Raw genomic sequence first — 20,060 nt, forward strand, 5'->3', positions numbered from 1 at the left:
TTGAGAAATGATTCACATTTGTCATGTGCCATGAGATCTTGGCTGAATATAATTTCTTTTAGGCAGTGAATATGCCAAGGATTTTGAAATAATAGATCTATGCAATATGATTTTCCTGAGGAAGATGGGAGGGGAGGAAATCAGATATTTTTGAATTAACATCTTATTCTAGCTATCAACTAGTAAAAGACATTCAGTATGTGAAATTCATCAAAATGTTATATTGCAGCACACATTCTATCTTGAAATGACACACACACATGGATTTTGTGCAATACTAAATTATGTATGTCTTTTGTTATTATACATTAAACAATTTTTAAAAAAAAATTATTATTTATTTTAAGACATCTAATAATTTATATCACATAGAATTTTGAGGACAAAATTACTGGTGCTTTCATATTAGTTTTTGCTTATACTTTTTTTTTTCTTTCCCTCTCTTCTTTTTCATTCAAAGTTAGAAGACTGTTAATGTTGGGTGTTAATCCTGATTCTACCAATGAAGATGGATTAACTGCTTTACATCAGGTAAATAAAGATTTTTTCCTATTAAGTAAAAGATTGGAATATTCTAGAAGTACAGCTTTATTTAAGAATTATGAAATGAAATTTTATGTTGCTCTGAAATGAGATAAATGTTTATAGCAAAGCTGATTTAACTGGGATGGAGATTTCTTTATATTTTAAGAAGAAAGGGATAGAATAATTAAGACCTTAAATGTTTTTGATTTTTCTATTTGATGGAGTTTTGGTTCAAGCCTACATTGCAAATGGTAGATGTATTTAGCATCTGTATAAAATTGGTGATTTTTAATTTTTTTTTTTTTTTTTTTTTCCATTTGAAAATTAGTATGGATTTTTGTCTTTTTATACTAGTTAGTGTTTTCATAGATATTTTTACTGAAATATTGTAATATTAAAATACTGTTGTAAAATTAGTAGTAATATTATTATTAAAAGAGACATCCAGGGAGTCAGGGACTCATCGAGGGAGGCCACATACTACACACACCAGTTATCATACTTATTCTTGAATTCATTCACAATGCTTGCACTCACAACATCCACTGGCAATCCAGTCCAATCACACACCACCCTATGAGAGAAAAATCTAACCCTCACCCCCTTCTTAGCAGCATTCATTCTCAGCTTCCAAGGATGCCCTCTTGTCCTTTCCCAACCCTCCATAAATTGAAAAATTCCATCAATTGAAATCTTGTATAACCCTTTCAGAAGTTTGTTAATCTCAATCACATCACCCCTCTTTCTTCTGTTTGCTAGTGTCTGCAGTCTACAAATTCTCAATCTGTCTTCATAATCAGTAGTCCACAATTGTGATATCATTTTTAACACTCTCCTTTGCACTCTCTCCAATATATCAGAATCACAACGGAAATCAGGAGACCAGACATCTGCACACAGTAGTCCAAGTGAGGTCTTATCAAGGCCTTGTAAAGAAGCAAAATGACATCCTTATCTTTACATGTGAATGTTCATTTCAGCATTGCAATTATTTTTTGAGTTGTATTTGCAATCTTTGGTACATGGCCCCTGAACTTCAACTTGCCATCTACTAACACTCCAAGATCCCTAGCCTCATCTGTTTCTTCTAGCATAATCCCACCAATATAATACGACATTAGATATCTAATCACGCCAAAGTGAATGACTTTACATTTACTGACATTCATTTTCCTATGCCCATAATTCCAGCCTGTTCAAATCATTCTCAAGTACTACATATCAGCAGCATTCCTGATTACCCTACTTAACTTTGCATCATCAGCAAATACCTGTATGTCACTTATCAAATACTTCCCAATATCATTAATGTACAGATTGAATAATAGTGGACCAAGGACTGAATCTTGTGGTTCACCACTAGCCTTGTAAAGAGGCACACCTTAAATCTTGCAGACTCACATCCCCTGTATACCACTTTTTGATATCTGCCAGTCAGCCATCCTCTTATCCATGCTAATATTCCCTAACCCAAACCCATATTCACCAATTTATGCAACGGTTTATCTGCTGTCTTCTGTCAAAAACCTTAGCAAAATCCAGAAGTATCATAGTGTATCCATTTCCCTTGTCTAGTTTAGTGGTAACATTGTTATGGAATGTGAGCAAGTTGCTAAAACATGGCCTTCTCTTAGTAAACCCATGTTGCTCATTGCAAAGTAGAGATTCACTGTCAACCCATTTCTGAATGTGCGTCCTAACTGATTTTTCCAAAATCTTCACCCCACTCCTAAGATACTAATTGGTTTTTACTTGAGGATTACAGATGCAGAAGAACAACTTCTGCATCTGTAGCCCTCAAGCCATCTGCATTTAGAAGAGTTATTCTTTCATATTTATTCTTTTCTTTTATTTGCAGCATAATGATAGAATTCTTGCGGGTTGTCTTTAGCACGCAGAGCCAGTTTCTTTTCATACTGAGAGTTTGCTTTCCATACAACAGTTGTGACTATTTTAGCCTACTCCTTATAATTTTCATAATGGACATCATTCTTATGCACTTGGTATTCCTTTCACATCATCCTTTTCTTATGAATCTCTTGCATAATAAGATTACACATCCATTTGAATCCTAACCTATTTATTCTTTGAACTCTCAGGACACATTCTGATATTGTATCATTTAAGTATTGTTTAAATGCTTCCCGTGCACTGTCAATATTCTTCACATCCAGCAACTGATCCATTCCACTGAGCTCAGTATACTCCTTAGTTGGTCATAATTTCTTGCTTTGTAGTTAAGCATGTAACCTTTTCTGAATGGAACATTCATAAACTTAGTCACTTCTCAAGTGAGTACCGCATGATCACTGTCACCAACTGGGGGCAGAATAGTTATGTCTTTAACTGAAACGACCTCTTACACTATAATCAAATCTAACATTCTTTGACCTCGAGTTCCTTCTGTCACATGCTGCTTGAGGAAGTTGTCCCACAACAGCTCAATAAATGCATTTTCATTCTTCTCATTAGATTCTACTGCTATCCGATCAATATTTGGATAATTAAAGTCTCCCATTATGATTACTCTTTTCATGCTCATCTTGTCTATTTGGTGATGCATTTCTTCATCACTAGCAACTGATCCACCAGGTCTGTGACAACATCCCACTATATAATTGATCTTGTTAGATTCCACCTCACACCAGATTGCTTCAAACTCACTGCCTCATGAAATACTGTTAATAGTAGTACTGCAATCAAAGGTCTCAACTCTAACTGGATTCAAGTCATCTGATATCATTAGCTGCACCCCCCCATCCTCTCCTATCCTCTCTATCCTTCCTAAAAATACTGTACCCATGACACTCAATACCAGTTAGGAGGTCTGATTCTGATAGCCAGGCCTCACTAATTCCTACAATCTGAGGTCACAACATATTGACTAAGGCAACAAACTCTACCCCTTTGTTTCTGATACTCCTAGCATTCATGTACAGACATAATAATCTACCTGCATGTTCTTTTGATACTCTTGTCTTCAGTCTGCATGACACAGTTGGAGGATCTCTAGTACTTTATACATGTAGACATCCTTGCACACATTTATTGGGTCCGAACCAAATGAACACAAAGTCAAAATCATACTCTCCTCGTCAATATTTCCATGACAAAGTCCATTCCTGTCATTAAGACAGTTATATAACATTGTCGCTCCTACACTCACATTCTCACTATTCCTCCCTTTATAATTTAGTTTCCCTGACTCTCTATGTTAGGTCTCATACCAGTTATTAGTTTTTCTAGAATCCTGATACCAAACGCATTCAGGTGTAGGCCGTCCCTCTTATACAAATACAAATCCATTCCTTCCTATGCATCAAATCGTTTGCCATCATTGCCCCTCTTCTTAATTCATTTTTATGATATCAAGGTAAAATACACTGATGATTTTTACTTTCTCACTCTTCACTCTAGCCTCTTCCAACAACCCTTTCATGTCCTCTATCATGCTGAACTTATCGCTAGTTAAGTCGTTAGTCCTTACTACAGTTATGAGTATCCAATCTTCCCTCAAACTCATTCCACACATCCAGAAACTCGCATCCATTCCTTCTACACAGCCTATGCATCAAATCGTTTGCCATCATTGCCCTTCTTCTTAATTCATTTTTATGATATCAAGGTAATGATATCGTTAGTACTTACTACAGTTATGATTTCATTTACTTTTCTGTTTTTGAATTGCTTCCTCTATATTCTTTCTTTCTTTTTTTTTACAAACAACATCACTTACCTGATTTCCATCACTTCCTGACTACCTGTTTCCTTGCTTTCTTGTTTCTTATTTAGCTGTTTAATTTTTCTTTTTCTTCCTATGCTCATTTAAATGTGTCTCAGCTTTTTGTAATTCCCTCATCATCTCTCTGATTATCTGCTTTAATTTTGCTATTTTGAAGGTTTATCATTTTCGTTAACCTCCTCCACATCTCCACTAACCTCGTTAGCGAAGCTAGCCTTCTTGTTCTCGCTTGTGGTGATCTTCTTAGCATTATGTTTCTTGTGCATTTTTGGCTCCATTTTAAACTTATACTTATTGTTGAAATATCTTAATAAAAATATGTTATAAACTAAAAACACTAAAATCTACACTAATATACTATAAAACACTAATTTGCTAAGGAAAGAAACACAAATAAAATAGACAGAAATCGATAATTTTACATGAGCACTAAATTCACCAAACAGCCACAGTGTATCCTCGAACCAATCTCTCAAAAAAATGGTTTCAGAAATGCACAAGAAACAGAAAGCAAACAACAACAGAGCAGTTGAGAACAAGAAAACTTATTTCACTAAAGAGAATTTTGAAAATGATTTAACCTTAAAAACTGCAAAGCAGATTATTAGATGGATGATGGGGAATTACAGAAAGTTGAGCGACATTTAAAGAAGGAAGGATAAAAAAAATTAAGAAGCAAAATAAAAAAGAACAAAACATTTAATCAAGTAAGTTAGTGCATAACGAAAATGATGTCAGTAATATTGATTGTAAAAAGAAGGATATATTTTCATATGGTGACTTTATCATAAAACATGCCATTGATGAGGCTTGTAACTTCAAGTTTCTTGTAGTAAAAATTAAAAATACGAGGGCTGTTCGATAATTCAGTGCAAAGTCTAAGAGATGGTGTCACCAGTACACATTGAAGTTATTTTTAGTTGCTGGCAACTGTTGTAGGATCACACACTAAGTTTCCGTTAGATAGATCTATTACTCTGTGTTTGGCATTCATTGGAATCGATCAAGTACTGTGATTTGTGAAAAATGGATGAGAAAGAATTTCGTGTAGTGATTAAACATTACTTTTTGAAAGGCAAAACGGCTCAGGAAATGAAAGCTAAGCTTGATAAACATTATGGTGAGTCTGCAACCTTTGATTAGAACAGTTTATAAGTGGTTTAGTAACTTTCGAAGTGGCCATATGAGCACAAGTGACACTGAATGTTCTGGACACCCTGTTGAGGTCACTACTCCAGAAATGATTGAAAAAATCCATGACATGGTGAAGGATGATAGAAGAGTGAAGGTGCATGAAATTGCTAAGTCTGTGAGCATCTCAACTGACCACTTACATAATATTTTACATGAACATTTACATATGAGAAAACTATCCGCAAGATTGGTGCCATGTTTGCTCACACTGAATCAAAAGCGTCAACTTGTGAACTGTTGCAGAATTGCTCGATTTATGCTACGAAGTCCTTTCACATCCCTCCTACTCTCCAGATTTGGCTCCCTTGGACTACTATCTGTTTCCAAACATGAAAAAATGGCTGGCAGGAAAGAGATTTCCATCCAACGATGAGGTGATTTCCGAAACAACTGCCTATTTTGAAAAGTTGGACAAATCATACTATATGGATGGGATCAAAAAACTTGAGCATCGTTGGACTAAGTGTATAGACCTCGAAGGAGACTATGCGGAAAAATAAAAAATGTTTGCCCCAAAATATTTTCTTTATTTTTGCATGGACTTATCGAACAACCCTTGTATATAGAACATGCAATTGAAAAAAAACAGAAAACAAAGCCAAAGAGATTCTAATTCTAGTGGGTATGAATGATTTAACTAGCAATAAGTTCAGTATAAGGAAGGATATGTGAAAGGGATGTTCGAAGAAGTGAAAGTGAAGAGTGAGAAAGTGAAAATCTTAAGTATATTACCTGAATATGATCAAAATGAATTAAGAAGATCGGCTGTGATGGTAAACGATTCGATGCATAGGTTGTGTAGAAGGAATGGATGTGTGGAGTGGGTTTGAGGAATGAATGAATTTGTGTTAGAGGGAGGGATGGCCTACGCTGTAATGCATTTGGTATCAGGAGTCTTGAAAAACTATTAATTGATATGAGACCTAATACAGAGAGTCAGGAAAACTAAATTATGATAGGAAATGGTGAAAATCTGTATATAAGAGGGACAGTTATATATCTGTGTTAATGATGGGAAAGGGTGTTATCATGGAAATGATTATGAGGAGAGAATGATTTTGTGTTTGTCTGGTTTGGCCCTGTCAAACATAAGTAAAGCCCTAGATAAGAACAGATATCTGTAAGATGTTTAATTGTGTCACACAGACTACAGAGAAGAGTATCCAAAAAATAATGCATGTAACTTATGTCTGTAGATAAATGCTGGGAGTATCAGAAAAAAGGGGTAGAATTTCTTGCCTTGTCAGTATATTGGAACTTCAGATTGTAAGCATTAGTGAGACCTGGCTATCAGAATCAAACATACTAACTGGCATCAAGTGTAAAGGGTGAAGTATTTTTAAGAAAGATCAATAGGATAAAAGAGGGAGGTGTGTGCTGTTAATGATATTAGGTGACTTGAATTCAGTTCGTGTTGAGACCTATGATTGGTAATACTAGTAACTGTTTTTTCATGTGGCAATGATTTTGAAGCCATCTGGTGTGTGAGGTGGAGTCTGACAAGACCATAAATGTAGTGGGGGCATTGTTACTTAACTAGTGGATCGGTTGCTAGTGACGAAGAAATGCATCCACCAAATGAAGATAATGGGTGCAAAATGAGTAATCATAATAGGGAGGCTTTAATTATTTGAACATTGACTGGTTTGCACTAAAATCTCGTGAGAAGAATGAAACTAAATTAATTGAGCTATTGTGAAACGACTTCCTCAAGCAGCATGTGACAATAGGAATTCGAGGTAAAAAGTGTTACATCTGATGCTATTGTTGGTGGTGGTGGGTTTACAGTTAAAGATGTAACTATTCTGCCTCTGGTTGGTGACACTGATCATCCGATGCTCACTTGGGAAGTAGCTATGTTTATGGAGATTGCATTCAGAAAAAGTTACATGCTAAACTACAAAGCAGGAAATTATGAGAAACTGGGGAATATGCTTGGTTCTGCATCATGGTATCAGTTGTTGGATGGGAGGAATATTGACAGTGCATGTGAAGCATTTAAAAAATACTTAAATGATGCAATAAAGGAACGTGTCCCTAGAATTCAAAGAATAAATATGACAGGAGTGAAATGAATGTGTAATCTTATTAAAGCAGGAGATTCATAAAAAAAAGATTATGTGGAAGATATATCATGTATATAAGGATGTCAGTTATAAAAATTAGAGAAAGAATGAATATGAAAGAATAACTCTACTGAATGCAGATGGTGTGAGGGTGACCATTAGTTGAACGCACTTCAATTAATGAGTGCCCATGTTGCTAAAAGCTATCGACCTGGTGTATGTAACATTGAGCTCACTGCTACCTCTTCACTGGATGAAGAAATTTAGGTATGTGAGGAGGAGGCACTAAAGCTGTTGCGCAAACTGAATAATAATTCGGTAATAGGGACTGATGGAATATCAGCATGGATGCTAAAAGAGGGTTCAGCTGAACTGGTATTCCTTTGACCAGTTTATATAATTGGATCTCATAAACAGGAAAGTTTCTACAGGAGTGGAAAGAATGTATGGTAATCCCATTGCACAAGAGTAGTGCAAAGACTGATATATCCAATTATTGATCTATCAGTATCTCTGGAATTGCGAAGATTTTGGAAAAGTTGGTTAGGGCTTGCATTCAGAAATGGGTTGACAGAAAACCTCTACTTTGCACTGAACAGCATGGGTTTACTAAGGGAAGGTCATGTTTTAGCAACTTGCTCACATTCTATAATAATATTACTGTTGAGTTATACAAGTGGAATGAAATACACCATGATACCTTTTGGATTTTGCTATGGCTTTTATGAAATGAAAACATTTTTAAGAATTGTTTTTTAGGCACCCTTAAACTGTATTTAAGCACCCTTAAACACAGAGCTCTAACTATTTGTTCTAACGAACAAGCTCTAAACCAGGAATACAAGATCATCAACCAAACATTTATAAAAAATGGATACAGTAAAAAAAACTATTCACAAGATCCTTCACAAAGATACCACTAATAACAAAAAAGATTTCAGGAATGCTATTGCCATTCCTTATGTTAGAGGCATTTCTGAAAAAAATAGACAGAACACTATGCAAATACAACATTAAAACCACCTTTAAACCCCCAAATAAGTTAAGACACCTACTCAGTTCTTCTAAAGATCCTCTTCCACACCTAACCCACCCAGGGGTATACAAAATACAATGCACATGTAACATGCAATACATATGAGAAACAGGGCGAGCTATCCCAATCAGGGGTACACAAACATTAGTGTATTATTATATACTATATACAATATATTATATACAACAAACTGTTGTATATAATATATGTTATATATTATATACAACAGAGAAAGTGAGAGCCTGTCTTTCACTTATCACCTACTTAGAGCAATTGTTTGATTTGAATTTAATTGGTTTGAATAACTATGCATATAGAAAACTGCTGTTTAGCAAAAGAGTAAATGTGTTAATTCAGATACATGAGTTGATTAACACATGGTTAATTCTCAGTTCTGAGTTCACACTGATGTAGTGGTGAGTGGGAAATAATAGGTTTAGAGCCAGACAAGCTGAAAACACACTGCTGTTAGTATGCAAATGCCAGAGTTATTAATAAGGAAACAACAAGAAAGAGTTTGGTCTTGAAAGATTAATTTGGTTCACAGTTCTATTCATACCCCTTAGGGAAGCTCTTAAAAGATGTAGTCCATGTTTTTCAACTGGTTTATATTTTCACAAATGTTGAAGAGATCCCTAACCATAGCATTTGCTCATTCATGTGGCCATTTACCAATGAAGCTCTTGATCTTCATCTTGATTTTGATATTAATTCTTCAAGCACTTGTTCTAGGATCACCGTCTCTCAGTATGACACATATATCTCATTGTTCAAGAAATATGCCAAAACGTTTTTCAAATAGTTCTTTTTTAACACTTAACCTCTTTTCCTTCATAGTTAGATGGTAATCAGCATTCATTATTATAAAAAAAATAATGGAAACAACTACTGTGTTATAGTGAAACTTCAGTTTAATATAAACCAAAATAATCACCTGACGTTTAGACCTTCTTATAGCCCTTTGGTCATCATCTGGAGTGTACACATATATACAAAGAAACAAGCTACATTACAATCTACATGGTATGCTAAGTAACAGGAATTTGGTCAACCATTAAAACTACACCTGATCCCTCTGGTAGGGGGGAAAAAAACACCTTACTACATCAAAGCTAGATTTCTGTTATTAATGTCACTATTACCTGTTTGGTTACAAATCATTAAGAGATATATTAAGTTAGAGAGCAACATGCTCTCACATAATTACTCACAGATAAATTAGAACAAAACAGTATAGTTGGCAGCCAATAAGAGCTGAAATTATTGCTTAGTCTTAAAGTCAGCGTTTGCTGGAGAACTTGAATTTAAGTGGGCTGAATGTGTGCCATCCAAATTCTTGGGATTTTTATGTCACCATTATTGTTTAGATAAGGATGGTTGATCAAAATTTCGCAGGCTTCTTTAAATTTATATTCATATCAGGTTTTTGTATGGTGTAAAGAGCAGGTACCTTTCCAATCAATTAGGCATAGGGTGTTATGAGAGTGATCTGAGAGGCCTGCTTTGCCAAAATTGTTAATTTTAATATGTTATTTCTGTTCTTTTTTCATCATCATCAAATTCCTGCCATGTAATCTCAAGGGGTGTACAGGATATGATAGTACAACATGAAAAAAATTACATCATTACTAACTTCCTATCTACAATTTTCCTCCAAATCAGTCTGTTACTTCTCAAGACTCCAACATTATCAGATCTTATATTTCTATTGTCTAAGTCACTTTGTACCGTATCAATCCACCTATATCTTGGTCTTCCTCTGGGTCGTTTTGCTGCCAACCTGGCAGAGAACGCTTGTTTTGCTAATCTTTCTTCGCCCATTCTGTTTAAGTGACCATACCACCTGAGATTAGCTCTGCTAACGCATTCCTGGATGTTGACAATGTCAAGTTCTTTCCAAATATCCTCGTTTTTAATATGATATTGCCATTGATGCCATCTGTTCACGCCTATAATCTTTCTCAGGACTCTCATATCTGCGGTCTCTAGTCTTTGGTCAAGTGTTTTACTTCTGACCCAGCTCTCAGATCCATAAGTTAAAACTGGTTTGAACACTGTCTTGTATACAGCTAATTTAGTGTTCCGACTAATTTCTCTCTTATTCCATATGAATTTATTCAATTGACTTCCTACCATACCAGCTTTGCTAATTCTGTTGTCTATTTCTATATTTAATTTACCATCTTCAGTAAAAATCGTGCCTAAGTAGCTGAAATGTTTCACTTGTTCCACAGGTTCTCCATTCACAACACAGTTGACATTTTCAATGATTCTGCCTATTTTCATTGTTTTTGTCTTGTTATTGCTGACCTTCATACCATATCTATTACAACAGCTATTCAATTTAGTCAGAGAATCTTGCAGACTTGTAGCGGATTTATTTAGAAGTATAACATCATCCACATAAAGCAAAGAGCTGACATTAACATCTCCAATTTTGATATCATGTTTAATACCACTTTCCTTCATAATGTGATCCATATAGATAATGAATAACAGAGGGGATAATGTACACCCTTGTCTCGCACCAGATTTAACATTAAACCATCTTCCTGTACTTCCTTCAATTCTAAATGCTGACTTACAACTCAAATAAAAACTAAGTATTGCTTGATATAATGCCCCATTGACACCATATAACTGTAGCGTATTGAATAGCTTCTCTCTTGGCACCTTGTCATATGCCTTTTCCAAATCGACAAAACGTAAATACAGATCTCTGTTATATTCCCATGCTTTCTCAACTATTTGTCGTAAAATGAAGATCTGATCCTGACAGCCTCTATTTGACCTGAATCCAGCTTGTTCTTCACCAAGCTTTTCTTCCACAATTCTTCTCAACTGTTTCTCAAGTATACTTGCATAGATCTTGCTCAGTAGGCAAACACCTCTGTAATTCTCACATTCAGTTTTATTTCCCTTTTTATATATGGGTACTATGAGAGCTCTACTCCAATCATTGGGAATTCATCCCTCTCTCCAGGCTTTCTGAACTATGCAGTGCAGCCACTGTAAGACTCTTATACCACCATACTTCAGCATTTCTGGTCTAATATCATCTACTCCTGCTGCCTTTCCACATTTCAAGCTTTTGATGGCTTTTTCTACTTCAAGTATGGATATGTATTCCTGACTGCATGCCTGGTCAGTGTTTTTTACCACTGTGCTGTCATCACTGCTTGTTTCATTTAGCAGTTTTTCAAAGTAATTACTCCATACTTCAGGGATATCTTTTTCTCCTGTTTTCATGTCACCTTTATCATCTCTAACTCCTTTTACAGCACTCTTTCCTCCATTCCTAAGCTTCTTCAACAACCTCCACAATATTTTGCCACCTTCTTGATATTTATTTTCTATATTCTTGCCAAAGTCCTCCCATGACTTTTGTTTAGCTAGTTTTACACAGTGTTTATCATTGTTGCCTTTGTCTCTGTATTCTCTAACAACACAAGCTGACTTATTTGACAAGAACTTTTGATATGCTTTCTTCTTTTCCTTCACTGGTTCTTTAACTTCCTGTGTCCACCACGGAGTTCTGATTTTTCTATTCTTGCAGACAACCTCACCACATGCCTCTCTGGCTGAATCAATCAGGGTTTTTTTCAAGGTTTGCAACTGAATCTCCAAGGTTTGGTTCTTGTTCTCAAACTCTCTCATTTTTTTTTCCCAATGATCTTTGTGTATTTTAGTCTACAGTTCACATCTGAGAGCTGCTCAACTTTTATTCGTTTTAAAACTTTCTTACATGTTATTCTTTTCAATATGAAATTCAATATTTTCCTGCTCAAGACTAAATAGTGATCACTTCCAATTTCAAATCCTTTCTACACTCTGGTGTCCTGCACCAGGAAGAAAAGGTCACTACCATGTGAATTTGTGCACAATTTTATGTTGGAACATGGTGTTAGTAATAACCAGTCCATGTCCTGAGCAGAAATCCAACAGATATTTACTATTATTATTAGCTTTGCTCTTTTCTCCAAATTTTCCCAAAATATTTTTGTATGTCTGACAATCATTTCTTACTCTGCTATTTAGATCCTCAACAAGGACCAACTTTTCCTTTTTCATTGTGTCAGTTGCTTTTTCTAAAGCCTCAAAAAATTCCTCCACTTCTACCTTAGTAGAACCTTCTGTGGGACCATAGGCACACATTGTCCAGTTCCCCATTCTCATATTTGCCCACATTACTCTACTTGAGACTGACTGCCATTCAAGAAGATTAGCCTCGTATTTTGTGTTGAATACTATGGCTACTCCTTCTTTTCCTTGATTGTCATTGCCTGAATATAACATTTTGTATTTATTGCTCAGAAAGATTTCACCAGTTTTTGTCTTTTTTTTGTTTCACTCACCCCTATTATGTCGATCTGGTACTTATCTAATTCCTCAGCTAGCTCCATTTCTTTGCCATTCAGGCTTCTTACGTTGATAGTACCGATCTTTAACTCTGGTGATGTTGAGTTGGGGTTTGTTTTCAGATTTGTTCCAGTAGCTGACTTTTCGCTGTTCGCCCTGGTTACCTGGTGAAAACAATGGGGGCCTTGTTTAACCGGGTGATGCCTCAGCCGGCATGAAATTTTGTCATGTCGTACCATCATTTTTTTTTTATTTTGGTTTAACCAATAAGAATACAATTTGGTCGGCTAAATCCCGAATTGCCAGCCCATCCTCGTTCGTTCAGTATTCAAGTAGATACCCAACAGGGTGCACCACGAGATGGTGAGGATTGGTCATTAGGTCAGAAGTGGTCGGTTCTCTGCATTCCTTTAAAGGCTATGTGGAGGTCTCCTCTCAGTTATACAGCTTTGACCCGTTCTTTTTTACAGATGGTAATTTTGAGTCCAGTTTCACCAGTATAAGATAAGTTACAGGTGCAATGGATTTAGTATACCCTGGGGTGGGCCGAGGGGGGGGGAAGATCCTTGGAGATGTTGAGTATGTTTATAATTTTTTAGGTTTAAAAGTAGCATTAAGATTGTAATGGTTTAGAATTCTATTTATTTTATCTGATATCCCTTCAATGTATGGATAGCTTCAATGTATAGACTGTATAGACATTCGATATAGACGAAGCCCTTTGGTCAGAAAGACCTGGGTTCAATTTCCACCAGTGACATGAGGAACCTTTATCTGGTCTCTTCTGACGAAAGGTGAGTTAGCCAGTCTCATACGGAAGTAGGGGGTTTTTTCATCTGGAAACTCAGGTGTTTATTTTTTTGTCTCTCAGAACAGGCAAACCGGTACTGTGAATGCACGCAGTTTACAGTTATGAATATTGCTCTTAGAGAATGCAGCAGAGGAGTGATGAACCAGCTGCATTAATTTGTTGTAAGCCCCTCATTGGTGGGGGGGGGGGAGCTCAACCATCCTAAGGGACAGATGGTAAGGATAGGAATATGGATAGCTCTAATTATTTTTTAATGAAGTTTTATGAAAACTAAATGATGGTATTTTTGCTATAGCCATTGTTTATAAATGTATTGCTAATAATTTGTAATTTTCATGTTTAAGAGTTTGTTCAATAGAGTAAAATGTTATAGCTCTGTTTTTGAGGGTGTTAATGAGTCGAAGTTTTTGTGAAGGGTGGTCATAAAAGTTAGCATGTATATATTGGCTGGTATGTATAGGCTTACGTTTGACAGTGATGGATAAGCTGCCTGAGGAAAGATGTGTTACCAGTTTATCCAGAAAAGGAAGTGAATTTTGATTTTCAATTTCAATAGTGAATTGTATGTGCTCATATTGTTTTTTCAGATGACTTAGGAAAGTGTTTATAAAGTTTGATGGCCCGATAACAAAAACATCATCAGCATATCTAAGCCAAACTAGGTTTTGGAGTAAAGGAATCTACAGCACGAAAACTCAAAAGCTTCCTTATAAAAGTCAGCAATTGGTGATGGGAGGGGGTGAGATAGTGGTGAACACATGGCTGTACCTTCTTTTTTGTAGATAAAAATTATTCTGTCACATGAAGTAACCAGAACATAGTACGTGGGCAAAGAGAGAGCACCATAAATGTTGGCTGGAAATTTGTTCTGTAAGAGAAGAATTGTGCCATTGATTGGAAGAAAAGGACAGAAACATCAAAACTGACTAATAAATCATCTTTGCTGAGCATTATGCTTTTTATTTTATGAAGTGTTGAATGTTCTTTATGTAAGAGTGAGATGACCTACTAACTCCTTGAGTGTTGATGCTAATTTCTTGGCTAGGTAATAATTAGGACTGATTTGTGTACTTTGGGAATCCCGTATATTCTGGGAGACCAAGGGTAATGCGGTAAGTTTTTTTAGCGATGTCCATTGGCCAAGAAGTGACAGACTTAAGTAATTTAACAGTTTTCTTCTTAATCCTGTTAGTTGGATTATTTTTCACAAGTTGATAAGTGCTGCTATCAGAGTCTAATTGATTCATTTGATGAATGTAAGCAGATCTGTTTAGATCGACTGTAGCATTACCTTTGTCAGACTTTGTTATAAGAATATCCTGATTAGCTTTTAATGACTTGATGGTTGAAGTTCTGTTTTGGCAGTGAGATTGCTACATATAGCTTTCATATTATTCAAAACATTACTGATTTCTAAATGAATTTTACCAGCTAATATTATTTGGAAGAAATTTATTATTATTATTATTGGCTCCAGAGAGTCCAAATACTTATCAAGGGAGAATTTAATGCCTCTTTCTATGTGGTATGTAACATCCAGTGTATTAACATTTCTAGGTTCCACTGTGAAGGTTATGTCTTAAGTTCACCGTTATTTAGGGTGTGGTTAGATAGGTTAATCACATGGCCATTGCTTCCATGTGGTTGGTTGCTCCTCTTAATTATTTGTAGCCAAACAGATAATAATAATAATAACAGGACTCTAGCTTTGTTGTAAAGTTTTTTTCACCAGAGGTCACTAGTGTCAAATTACTGTCATGTTAGCATACCATGTAGATTGTAACATAGCATGTTTCTTTGTATATAATTATATATTCCTGATGATGACCTAGATATGAAGGTTGAAATATCTGGTAATGTATTTTGGTTTATATTAAACTGAAGTTTTACTATAACACAGTAGTTGTTTCCATATTTTTTTAATAACAAATACTTAGTCTGTTGTTTACACACAACACTGATAAACTATAGGTTTTACATTGTTTTGAGCATTAGGTTTTTATAAAAACATTATCCTATTCTTGGTGTTATGCTGGAAGGGAGAAAAAAAAAATCCCTTTGCATGTGCAAGAATTATAGTTACCTCTTACTACACTGCATTGGAAATTGATTCAAAAGTATCACACATACCACCACCACTACCAGTCCTCTACTACCTTGAATTAGTTGTGCTGTAAATAACAAGCTTGGATATGTGCAAGTGTTGTGAAAACCTGAGTGTTGTTAGTTGCATATCAATTTCATTGTAGAGGTGAATATGAACATGAGGCCAAACAGGATATTTATTTTAAAGTATAACACCATCTGCATAGAATAATGAAGCTTAATATCTATTTGAATTGAATATTGTATTGAAAAGAAAAGTTTGTAAGAAACTTATTTAAAGAATCAAAGTCAAGCAGCTTTCAGAGATGAACTGTAGACTTAAATATACAAATATAATTCACGAATTTACATTGTTTTGTGCATTAGGTTTTTATAAAACTTTGGATAATGATTGACAAACTCTCATGAAAATATTAATTGATTGAGTCAGGAAAGCATGTGAAGTTGTCTTCTGCAAGAAGAGAAAAGTCAGAACTCCATAGTGGACTTGGGAGCACTCCGTGAGGACATAATGGAAAAGAAGAAAGCATAATGAAATTCCAGCAAGTAATTCATATTAAAAAAAAGGTTTCAACTTCGCCATAGCTCGAAATCATATCCCAAAGATGGATTTCATAAGCAACATTGAAAAAGGACTTTCTTCATTCTCAGAAACAGTAGTAAATGATATAAGATTAAAAAGCACCATCATCCTTTCTACTTCAAAACAACCAAAATGTAATATTACCTCCTCTGAAATACGAGCCCTCTCAAACCTAAAAAAAGAACAAAGATATTATCATCCTAAAAGCAGACAAAGGCAACTCAACAGCTATTTTGAATACTAAAGATTACATAACGAAGATCTGTGATTTAGTTTCAGATATATCTACCTATCACACATTAGATGTAGATCCAATCAAGAAAAACCAAAAAGAGACTCTCTTTTTGTTTTTCATTGTAATTCCGAGGGCCACCTGACTAGGTGGCCTTCGGAATTACAACGAAATCTAAAATCTCTACACCCATTACCACCATGCTTATATGGTGCGCCAAAAGTTGACAAAGTTGGAGTTCCACTCTGCCCGATTGTCGATGGTAGAAATTCTCCAACATATCTACTAGCCAAATACCTAGGTGGTCTTTTGAAAGATAATATAAAGAAATCTCACTCTTTTATAAAGAATTCTAAGCATTTCACTGAAAAATTAAAAGGTATCAACATCTCAAATACATACTTGCAAGCCTATACGTAATGTCATTATTCACAAACATACAAGTTGAAGAAGTTATCAAGATCATAGAAAATCTCTATCCATTTTTAAGTAAATAATATAATGTATGAATAACTTGATGTCTTAGCCATGGGCAGTGCTTTGTCACCTCCTTGTGCAGATCTGTTCATGGAAAAACTAGAAGCTGACATCCTCTCCAAAATAGATCCGAAGCCATTATTCTGGTGGAGATACATTGACGATGTCTTCATTATTTGGAAAGACACAGAAAATGCCTTGCATGAGTTCCATAAAAAAATAAATTCTTTCCACCAAAAAATCAAGTTCTTGTTAGAGCTAGAAAATAACAATCAATTACCTGTTCTAGATACACTAATAAAAAAACAAGAGAATGGAATACATATGCTTCAAAACAGAGCAACAAATATTATCTCAGAAAAAAAAGACCTCCTTGATGAACTCTCTCTCTCATATCTCAAACTCTAGTTAGCAATGGTTACCCAAGAAATATAATCCAAAAGATTCTCCATAGAAACAACCTCTGGTCATGCATCATCCATTGTCATACCTTATGCCGGCTCAGTTTTAACAAAAATAGCCAAACTCATGAGGTCTTTCAACATCAGGGTTGCCTTCAAACCTGTTAAAACTACACGACACATGTTAAGATCTCCTAAAGACAGTAATGCCTTCTACAAGTACACAGGTGTATATAACATCCCATGCTCCTGTGGACTAAATTATTTAGGCCAAACATCAAGAAGCCTAGAAATCTGAAAAAAAGAACATATAAGGGATGTCAACAACAACAGAACAGATATCTCAGGATTAGCCCATCATTTTCTTGATTTTGAACCACCCCATCGATTGGCATAACAGCTCCATGCTCTACATTGAAGAAGATTTCAGATGTAGAAACTTTAAAGAAGCTGCAGTGGCACTCGGTGTTACTTGTCAAGACTCCAATATTATCAGATCTTATATTTCTATCGTCTAAGGCACTTTGTACTGTATCAATCCACCTATATCTTGGTCTTCCTCTGGGTCGTTTTCCTGCCAACCTGGCAGAGAACACTTGTTTTGCTAATCTTTCCTCGTCCATTCAGTTTAAATGACCATACCACCTGAGATTAGCTCTGCTAACACATTCCTGGGTGCTGAACAATGTCAAGTTCTTTCCTAATATCCTCATTTTTAATATGATATTGCCATTGATGCCATCTGTTCACACCTCTAATCATTCTCAGGACTGTCATATCTGTGGTCTCTAGTCTTTGGTCAAGTGTTTTACTTCTAACCCAGCGCCCAGATCCATAAATTAAAACTGGTTTGAACACTCTTGTATACAGCTAATTTAGTGTTCCGACTAATTTCTCTCTGATTCCATATGAATTTATTCAATTCACTTCCTACCATACCAGCTTTGTTGATTCTGTTGTCAATTTCTATATTTAATTTACCATCTTCAGTAAAAATCGTGCCTAAGTAGCTGAAATGTTTTACTTTTTCCACAGGTTCTCCGTTCACAACACAGTTTACATTTTCAATGATTTTGCCTATTTTCATTGTCTTTGTCTTTTTATTGCTGACTTTCATACCATATCTATTACAAGAGTTATTCAATTTAGTCAGAGAATCTTGCTGACTTTTAGCAGATTTATTTAGAAGTATAACATCTCCAATTTTGATATTATGTTTAATACCACTTTCCTTCATAATGTGCATCCTTGTCTAACACCAGATTTAACATTAACCCATCTTCCTGTACTTTCTTCAATTCTAACTGCTGACTTACAACTCAAATAAAGACTAAGTATTGCTTGATATAATGTCCCATTGATACCATATAACTGTAGTGTATTGATTAGCTTCTCTCTTGGCATCTGTCATATGCCTTTTCCAGATCAACAAAACTTAAATACAGATCTCTGTTATATTCCCATGCTTTCTCGACTATTTGTCGTAAAGTGAAGATCTGATCCTGACAGCCTCTATTTGACCTGAGTCCAGCTTGTTCTTCACCAAGCTTTTCTTCCACAATTCTTCTCAACTGTTTCTCAAGTATACTTGCATAAATCTTATCAGGAACACTCAGTAGGGAAATACTTCTGTAATTCTCACATTCCGATTTATTTCCCTTTTTATATATGGGTACTATGAGAGCTCTACTCCAATCATCAGGAATTCGTCCCTCTGTTCAGGCATTCTGAACTATGCAGTGCAGCCACTGTAAGACTTTTATACCACCATACTGTAGCATTGCTGGTTGAATATCATCTACTCCTGCTGCCTTTCCACATTTCAAGCCTTTGATGGCCTTTTTCTACTTCAAGTATTGATATGTATTCCTGACTGTATGGCTGTTGAGTGTTTTTTACCACTGTGCTATCACTGCTTGTTATATTTAGCAATTTTTCGAAGTAATTACTTCATACTTCAAGGATATCTTTTTCTCCCATTTTCATGTCACCTTTATCATCTCTAACTCCTTTTACAGCACTCGTTCCTCCATTCCTAAGCTTCTTCAACAACCTCCAGAATATTTTGCCACCTTCTTGATATTTATTTTCTGTGTTCTTGCCAAAGTCCTCCCATGACTTTTGTTTAGCTAGTTTTACACAGTATTTAGCTTTCTTACATTTGTCTCTGTATTCTCTAAGAGCACAAGCTGACTTATTTGCCAGGAACTTTTGATATGCTTTCTTCTTTTCCTTCACTGCTTCTTTAATTTCCTGTGTCCACCATGGAGTTCTAATTTTTCTATCCTTGCAGACAACTTCACCACATCCCTCTCTAGCTGAATCAATCAGGGTTTTCTTCAAGGCTTACCACTGAACTTCCAAGTTTGGTTCCTGTTCTCAAACTCTTTATGTATATATTATTATTTATATTTATTATTTATTAATAAATATAAATATTTATTTATTAATAAATAAATATTTATATTTATTTATAAAACAAAAAAGTGTAATTTGGCAGGCATTGTAGAATAATGATAAATCTTTTG

The 20,060-nt window shown here is 35.3% G+C and overlaps 1 protein-coding gene across 3 annotated transcripts in view; it reads left to right on the forward strand.

Moving 5' to 3' along the window:
• Positions 1 to 20,060, forward strand: part of LOC150096629 (protein phosphatase 1 regulatory subunit 16A-like) — a 245,116-nt gene that overhangs the window by 69,926 nt on the left and 155,130 nt on the right. For all 3 annotated transcript variants that reach the window (XM_090407864.1, XM_090407866.1, XM_090407865.1), the window contains one exon: positions 461 to 531. In XM_090407864.1, the coding sequence (XP_090263990.1) occupies positions 461 to 531 (71 nt within the window). The remainder of the gene's footprint in view (positions 1 to 460; positions 532 to 20,060) is intronic.

Source organism: Typopeltis vanoorti, chromosome 18 (genome assembly GCF_054136105.1).
Source record: "Typopeltis vanoorti isolate ZY-2024b chromosome 18, IOZ_Tvanoo_1.0, whole genome shotgun sequence".
NCBI lineage: Eukaryota > Metazoa > Arthropoda > Arachnida > Uropygi > Thelyphonidae > Typopeltis > Typopeltis vanoorti.